Source organism: Gopherus flavomarginatus, chromosome 3 (assembly GCF_025201925.1).
Source record: "Gopherus flavomarginatus isolate rGopFla2 chromosome 3, rGopFla2.mat.asm, whole genome shotgun sequence".
In the NCBI taxonomy this organism is placed as follows: Eukaryota; Metazoa; Chordata; order Testudines; family Testudinidae; genus Gopherus; species Gopherus flavomarginatus.
The window spans coordinates 263,762,592-263,771,530 of record NC_066619.1 but is presented as its reverse complement, the minus strand read 5'-3'; the positions used below and the strand labels follow the sequence as shown (position 1 = coordinate 263,771,530).

At 40.2% G+C, this 8,939-nt stretch overlaps 1 protein-coding gene across 3 annotated transcripts in view; it reads right to left on the bottom strand.

The window, feature by feature from the left end:
• Window positions 1-862: 862 nt before the first annotated feature.
• Window positions 863-8,939, bottom strand: part of TRMT44 (tRNA methyltransferase 44 homolog) — a 36,540-nt gene continuing 28,463 nt past the window's right edge. For all 3 annotated transcript variants that reach the window (XM_050947652.1, XM_050947653.1, XM_050947654.1), the window contains 5 exons: window positions 8,813-8,919; window positions 7,774-7,957; window positions 6,857-7,259; window positions 5,652-5,768; window positions 863-1,483 (listed from right to left, as the gene is read on the bottom strand). In XM_050947652.1, coding sequence (XP_050803609.1) covers window positions 1,254-1,483; window positions 5,652-5,768; window positions 6,857-7,259; window positions 7,774-7,957; window positions 8,813-8,919 — 1,041 coding nt within the window. In that variant the 3' untranslated portion in view covers window positions 863-1,253. The remainder of the gene's footprint in view (window positions 1,484-5,651; window positions 5,769-6,856; window positions 7,260-7,773; window positions 7,958-8,812; window positions 8,920-8,939) is intronic.

Sequence of the window (8,939 nt, the reverse complement as noted above, 5' to 3'; positions counted from 1 at the left end):
CAGCAGCATGTCTAGCTCCGTCCAGGTGGCGCGGCTGCCAGACATGCTGCTCTCAGCAGCACAGTAAAGGGACCGGGGTGTTGGATAAAGGGTGGGAGGTCCTGGGGGGCAGTCAGGGGACAGGGAGCAGTTGGATGGGGCGGAGGTTCTGGGGGAGAGAGGGCAGTCAGGGGATGGAGAATGGGGGAGTTGGATAGGCGTGGAGGAGCCGGGGAGCCTGTCAGGGGGCAGTGGTATGGATAGGGGTCAGGGCAGTCAGGACAAGATTGGACGGGGGTGGAGTCCCGGGGGAAGGTGGTTAGGGGGAGGTTCCAGGAGGGGGAAGTCAGGGAAAAAGGAGCAAGGGGGGCTGGATGGGTCAGGGATTCTCAGGGGGGCAGTCAGGTGATGGGAAGTGGGAGGGGGTGGATACCAGGCTGTTTGAAGAGACACAGCCTTCCCTACCTGGCCCTCCATAGTTTTGCAACCCCAATGTTTACAACCTTCGGGCCAAAAAGTTTGCCCACCCCTCCTTTAAAAGAAAAAAACCCACAATGGTTATCATAGATTGAAATGGAGGAGGGGGACTCTCACTGCACCAGCAAGCAGAAAAGGGGCTGCTCTCCCAACTCAAAGAGAGGAGGGGGCGCTCTCCCTTAGCTTTTTGCAGAGGAAAAGCCCATGTTCCTCACTCCCTGATGCCCTTTTATTTATTTATTTATTTATTTTTTACCTGTGAGCTATTTCTGAGCTGGAAGACACTGAGGCATCTTATCACAAAAAGACAGCCTCAAGCAAAGATTGTATGACGAAATGGCTGACTTGCTGGGGAGGCTGATACATCATTGTACAGATAATCAGCCAAAGATCTTGAAGACTGTGCTGAGATTTTAAAAGTTGGTTTTACTTTTCTGTTTGAACAAAACATAATAACCATTAAGCAGTCAGACCACAACTGTTTTTAAAATGCAAAATCCTATACTTTAAGGATGTTACCAAAAATAAAATTACCAAAAATAAAATTAAAAAAAAATAAATCATGGACATTTTCATCTAGATTTCAACATTTTCACAGTTGTCCTTAAAAATCCCTAAAAAAGAAAAAAAATCACTTAAAATTAGAAAAGGACTTATTAGAAACTGGATAAATACAATGAACACATAAATAAAGAGAGACTTAACCTTATACATTCTTCATGCATTTAGCAGTCCATTAAATTAATCAGAAATCCACTTATTTGTACTTATTAAGAGTAACCAACAGTACTTTATTATTATGGGTGCTTTTTCTTTTTCATAATCTGAGACTGCCTCAGCTCCTCAGTTCCATGAGCATATGGACAAGATTCAGAAGTTAGAGAACAGCCATCAGGATGGTGGATGAAAAACCAGCAGAGACGTGTTTTAAAAGCTTCAGCAGAAAATCTTCGTTTCACTTCTGGCTTGGTTCTCTTTGAGGGCTTCTGTTCTCTCCAATCACGAATATGAACTCTTCCATTTAGAACTGAGGGTTTAAAAAAAAAAAAAAAAGGTAAGCATACAAGCCATTACTACAGGTTATGGGGATTACACTGGTCATCTGTGAATACAAATATGTACTATAAATGGGCTATTCATGCACAATCAAAGTGCACTGTATAGGTACTTGCACAGGAGTAGAAATAAATGCATAACAAATTGAGAGTGTATATTAAATCTTCTTTGGAGACTATATTCCCACTTACAGGAGATGTCATTGTTATATAGCAAAAACAACAAGGAGTCCATGTAGCACCTTAGACTAACCAATTTATTTGGGCATAAGCTTTCGTGGGCTAATGAATAAATAAATAATGAAACCTACATCTGATGAAGTGGGTTCTAGCCCACAAAAGCTTATGCTCAAATACATTTGTTAGTCTCTAAAATGCCACAAGGACCCCTTGTTGTTTCTGTTGATACAGACTAACACGGCTACCACTTTGAAACCTGTCATTGTTATATAGAACAGTTTTAGGGCACTTGATGCAGTCTGGGCTGAGCTGACTCATTTGTAGACAGTGGTTAGGATTAGGATCTAAACTATCCTACAGAGTATAGCAAATAAATAAGTATGTAAATAATAAAACCCTGTGTGTAGAAATACAGAGGTACCCCTCGAAGAGATGCAGATACTGGAAAGTAACATCCCTCTCTTTAAATGGCATAAATAATACATAAATGTTGGGAAAGCCCAACTCAAACAAGAGGTGGAGTTAGCCCTGTAATGAAAAAAGTCTTGGCTTGAAACACTGGGCACCTATTTATAAAAGGAAAACAACTTTGTTTATTCATAGGGCAATTTTCAGACAAATAGGTTAACCTTTCGGGGCCTGATTCAAAGTCCACTGTTATCAGTGGAAAGACTCCAATTGACTTCCCTGAGTTTTGGATCAAGGCCACTGCAGAGAAGGAAGTGTCCGTGGAAAAAAAGGAGAAAACTAGAAATGAGGAGTTAATTCTTCCACCACTCTCCCTTAATACCATGTAATTTCAGGGAAGTCATTTAACATCTTTTTACATATAATTTTGATTTTTATAAATAAATCATACAAAAGCATGTGGAAGTGTGTGCATGCATGCACACACAATGTGAGACATTTAAATAAATAAATACAATACTATCAACGTCAGAACAAATATATAGAGCCCTGTACGGGTACAAAATTTGTATCTGCATCTGATCCGCGATCCACAAATATGGTCTGCAGATATCTGCGGACATCTGCAGATTTGCAGGGCTCTACAAATATACTAATCTTTTGCTTTATGGACTAAGCATCATTTAAATTTCTGTGCCCCAGTTCAACCATCTACCTGCAAAGTATATGTCACGTATCCACCTCACCAGGGCATCTCAAGGATAATTTAGGGTTTGTACCGTGTTTTGAGATCTCCAAGTAAAAAAGGTGCTATAATACATACAGCGAGTATAAGTAACAGAGAAACCTGGTATTTGCAAGTAATCCTCTTTACCAATGCCTTATCCTAAACATTTTTCTGCAACTTAAACCTTCTTTTTGCCACAAGCTGAACACTATAGATGGTAATCCTGCACATGTTCTCTTTCTTTTGATACTGCATTATTCCACATTTTAAAAACTAATTAGCAATAAAAAGCTAATTTCTCAATCTGTAAATGAGAATCTTCAGCAATGAGAATGGTGCACCAAAGCATGCTACAATGAAGAGATTTAGAGCCTGATCCTCCAATTGGATCATGTGAGTATCTTTGTGTCTGCATGGAGTTCCACTGAAATTAATGGAGTTTTGCATCAGGCACAAAGGGCCTTGGCCATATCCACTAGCACAGGGGTTTTCAAACCTCATTGCACCGTGACCCCCTTCTGACAACAAAAACTACTGCATGACCCCAGGAGGAGAGACCAAAGCCTAAGCCCCGCTGCCCTGGGGGGGGGAGGGGGGAGGAAGGGCAAAGCCAAAGCCCAGGGCTGCAGCCCAAGGCAGGGGGCCTATAACCTGAACCCCAATGCTCACAGCTGAAGCCCTTGGGCAACTGTGGCCCTGGGTGGTGGGATTTGGGCTTCAGGACCCACGTTTGAGAACTGCTGCACTAGCAGGATCAGGGCCAGAAACTGTACATACATATCTGTGACGGTATACTGAATTTTATAATGTATAAGGGGAAAAAAAGGATAGAAAGCAAGTTAATACACAAGAGAGGAAGAAGAAAAGAGAGGAAAGAAAGAAGTAGGAAGGAAGAGGAGATAAAAACATTAATTGGCAAGTTTCCAGGAGCTATTGTCTTTATGCCACTTAGCCCATGTAATTAGGGGCTGCTCCTGCATCTTTTTGGCCTTGTGATAAGCTAATATATATGAACGCATTTTATTCCAGTTCTTGAAATTAAAATCAGTTTAAACTTTACCATCTCTCTCAAAACTCAAAGAGAATTGAACAGAGGTATGTTAGTATGTAAGATCAGGTTCAATCATTCCAAGATGCTAGTCCCAAACTGGACCAAATATGTAACTATAAAATGCCAGCACAGATTTGTAATTTTAAGCTCCTGTCTACTTATTCTTTTTGCATCTCTGCTGTTTCGGATCTTCTTTGTCAGAAAAAGAAATTGAGCCACCAGATGTCCCTAACTATCACTCAGTCTTGCGTCACAAACTCTGTGAATGCTGTTTCAAGCAATGTTGCTAATGGCCTTGATTGTGCACTGGTGTTGGGAGCAGTGTGAAGGACACTTCATCGCAGAGCACACTGGTGTAAAAGGAGAGAGCACCCACATCCCCTTCCCAAGGAGCGGTGCAGCATTCTCCCTGTCCCACTTATTCCACTGGCCCCATATCCAAATCTCGTCTCCTCAGGTAGCATGCAGACAGCCTCCAAGGGGCTTGGCATAAGGCAAACAGGAGAACTCACCTCCTGCTGGGTGTCCCAAATCCTGTGCCACCTTGCTTTGTAGTGGAACTTGACTAGTTTCACCACACAAGATGATCATCCATGGAAAGGGCGGAATTAACCCGTAGGACAAGTGTGAACTGCCTCTTCTCAGTGGGTGTTAACTCTGATCCATCTCCAACCTTGTCAACACCAGCACTTTTCCCAATGATGGTACAAAGTTCCACTGGTGGTAGCAACAGAGAGCACATGTTTATAACCTCTGTGGTATCCAACCCTTCCCAGAGCTAAGACTAATACCATAGAAAGTCCTCGTGTAGATGTAACATTGTCTGGGGTTTCAGATTATTCCTCTGGACTGCTATAGTCTGGAACTACCAGTAAGCTTCCACCTACTTTCTCTCAATAAAATAAGAAGAATACACATTTTCTGGCAACCTACCAGTTAATCCACTTGTACCTGGTGACACTCTGGATAATTGTCATGGGTCAGCTGACTCCCATATTTCTGCTAACATGGGACTACTGGATCCAAGAACTGAAAACTCTTTATAAATTAACTTTATACAAACCTATGCACCGAAGTTTGAAAAAGTGCTAGTTTTGAGTATTATTCAGCAGCTAGGCATCAATGCCACAAAAATCCTACAATGACAGCAGCAAAAAGAAAACTGAAGAAAATCAACAGAACATTAAAAAATATATATATTTTCTTGTTAGCTTTCTATTCTGCCAGGCTATTGCAGCCTGTATAAATCTGTCAACCTCACGTAATTAGAGGCTCTAGTCTAGACCAGTTGTCTTTTGTGTTGGCATTTTTCTCTGCAGTGCTTGTTAAGTCCAGACTAAGTCTTAATGAGATGCTCCAGAAAACTTTCTTAATTTTCACTTGATTTCCTTCAACACTGTCACCACTGTGTGCGAGAGGGAGAGAGTTTTCTTCAATCTAGTGGAAGTGTGGCATCCTGCTGAGAATTCCTGCTACAGTAACAGGTGAATAAGGGGGAAAAGGTCTGTATAGGGAAGCATGCCAGATGCACAGCTCATCCACTACCAGCTGACTGATTAGCAAGGCAATCTCATTCTGCCCTATCCGTCAAAGGAAAGATCTACAAATGAAGTTTTAGGAAATATAATAGAAGTAAATATAAGGAAAATTCTGCTCATCAAGGAAGTGTACTCAGTATTTTGAAGATCTAATCCAGTAATCTTTCAATTATATGTAAATCAAGTCAGAAAAATATAAATGAGAGATGATCAATGAAAATCTCTCTCTTCTTTACCTTCAAACACCTGATGATTGTTCCTGAGCAATGTCTGCAGGCCTCCATATTCATTCTTTAATCTCTTTAAAGTCTCTTTGTCTAAATGTTCTGCTACTTCCCTCAAGGAAAGACTTTCTGCAGTGAACAATAATATAGCCATTAAAAAAGGAATGTCAGCTCACCAGACCAGCATAATTACAAGCAGAATCTATACACTGCAGCATGGTATCTCAGCATTGCAGTTAGAGGAAGCTACAGGATATTTTTGGAGTTATTTTGTATGGTTTCTCCCTGGAGCAGCAGAAATGTTTTGCTGGTTTATCTATTATAACCACCAGGGCCTTTTCAGCAGTATACCACCTAGCCAGCCAGTTAGTCCCCCTTTTGTAATCGTGCATTTGATTTTTCCTTTGTAGGTGTAGTACTGTATTGAATTGCATCTTGTTGATTTCAGACCAATTCTCCAATGTGTCAAGGTGGGTTTGAATTCTAATCCTGTCATCCCGAGGGCTAACTCCTCCCACCTTGGTTTCATCCACATATTTTATAAGAACACTCTCCACTCCACTATCCAAGTCATTAATGAAAATATTGAATAGTACCAGGCCCAGGACAAACCCTGCGGGACCCCATTAGATACATTCCCCACAGTTTGACAGTGAACCATTGATAATTAGTCTTTGAGTCTTTCAACCAGTTTTGCACCTACTTTATAGTAATTTAATCTCAACCACATTTCCCTAGTTTGTGTATGAGAATGTCATGTGGACTGTGTCAAAAAAACCTTACTAAAATCAAGAATAGATATAAGCATTTGCAGACAGGCTTTCAAAAAGTAGCCTTAAAATTGTCACCAATGAAATATAAATTAGTCTATATTTTTACTTTTAAAAAATTAACTCATCACTCAGTATTTAAATTGAAAAAAAATCTAGCAAATGATTTTAAAAAAGGATATGAATAGATATTATAAAAATCTAAATGGTATGGCATCTAAGGAGGTCAGCAGAGAAATTTTTGCAAATGACTTTGCAACTAATTAAGATTAGTGTACCAATTACAGGGATTACAGCAGTAAAGAGTTTCCTAAAAATATTCTGTATATTTGCCATATTTACCATGAAAAGTACTGTAATGCTATGTACTGGCAGTGGCAAAACTGTAAATTTTAATAGCAAGCATTATTGTATGAAATGTACATTACATGTTAAGAACAATCTTACCTCCTTTATTCCAGGTGTTCACACGTACGTCAAGTGTATGATCCCATGGTTTCTCTTGGGTTGCATTTAACAGTAAACTTGCCACGGTCAAAACCACATCATCTACAAAATCCCGAGGGAGAGCAGCACAGTTCCTGACTTGTTCTACTTTTTCTCTGGGTTGAAATCCAGACAACCAGACCCTGTCACCATCTGTCTTTGTCTCATTTGCAGCACACTCCAACTCTACTGCTTGGTCAACGACACAGTTTACAACATGATGGTTCTCACACTGATTAGATCCAACCGTTTTGTCTGATGTGACCCCAGTGCAGGACTGACGGTTAATATACTGTGTTCTCTGTTTATCGATTTGATACTCTTGCAGAGGTGGATATGTTCTGGACTTCCCAATGAGGCATACCTATATTAACAAAAATAAATAAAATTACTATTTATACTGAACCAAAGGTGTTCATGATGCCTTATAGCATCTTTACCGTCGCTACCCAAAAGACTATTTGCAGAATCAGGACTAAAAATGGGTTCCTATTTTAAGGCTCTTACAATGTGAATTTTATGGGATGCAGCAAGGGACAAACAACCTAAATGCTATGGGACAAACAAAGGCAGGAGGAGACTATATGGGAAAAGCAGATATACAATAAGATTTGCATTCCACTAATATGCATACGATTATGTAGCACTATAAAATAATACAGCCCCTTTTGCTTCCTGTAGGCCCCTTTTTGTGACACTAAGTGGGATGTGACAGACCATGCAGGAGACAGATGAATGATTTTAGCCTTTGTACGGAAAATATTGTCTGCAGTTATGTACTAATCTGTTGTGGCCTGCCTCTCCAACACAGGCATAATGAACAAACATATGTGTGTCATAAATAGCTGGCAGCATTTTAAAATATCATTAGAAATTACCCTCTTCGTTGAGGGAATTCTAAGGCAATCTTCTTCCACACTGAAGCCACATTCCAACCCTACTTCTGTAACAAAATCAAGATATTCTCTGTACTGTGTCTTCTGGCTTTGCCTTCGGTTATATTTTCCATGGAAATCAAAGAAGCAACAAGGCAGTACAAAGTAGCAACAAGAATAGGAAGACCTGCAAAACAGATTATTGTTTACTGAATAATAGTTATAGACAGCTAATTTTATTAAGTGGCTGTATGAAACAGTCAACACATCTTCAGATACAAGCAACAAATAATCATTTTAATGGAGTGACAGAGCTTCTAGATCAAGCAGTATAAATATACCTCTACCTCGATATAATGCTGCCCTCGGGAGCCAAAAAATCTTACCGCATTATAGGTGAAACTGCATTATATTGAACTTGCTTTGAACCACTGGAGTGCGCAGTCCCCCCCCCCCCCCCAACACTGCTTTACCGCATTATATCCAAATTCGTGGTATATTGGGTCATGTTATATCGACGCAGAGGTGTATGTTCCTCCTTCAGTGCTCCTCTGAATGAAATAGTCACTGGTTATTTTGAGTGTTTGCTCTAGAGATTTATCATCCCAGTTAAATTTAATACTAAAGGACCAAGGCAGAACCAAGGCTTGCAAACTCTTGCTGCTGGATGTAGTGAGTGGGACAGTTCAAGGTAGTAAGCACTAGACTTGATAGTAAGTGCTTGCAGGATTAGGACTTAAATCTAAGAATAAAATCTAGTTAGATTTCTCATGCCACAAAAACTGGAGAGATGCTATGCTATTGCAGCTTTCTGTGACGGAGAAATGCTTCTGCACAGGAACCCTATTCTCATAATTCCTAATGGGATACCTACAGAGATAAGTGTTTTGTGAGTAGCAACTGCTCTGTTAAACACCAATCCCATCCAGTCCTGCAATGAGATCACAGACCACCACATCGTTTTATGAACACTGGAAGCAAAAGTATACAGTTCTTCCAGTGCGTGCATATCATAGAGATTAGCAGAAACTTTTTTCCATACCTAGCTGCAATTACAGGTATCCATGGCGTTAGCTCATCTGAATGGTTTCCTATTAGCCAGTCAACATTTGGAAAGAGATAACTGTCATCTGGTCTGATTGCACATTCCTTAAAAAAATAAAATACAG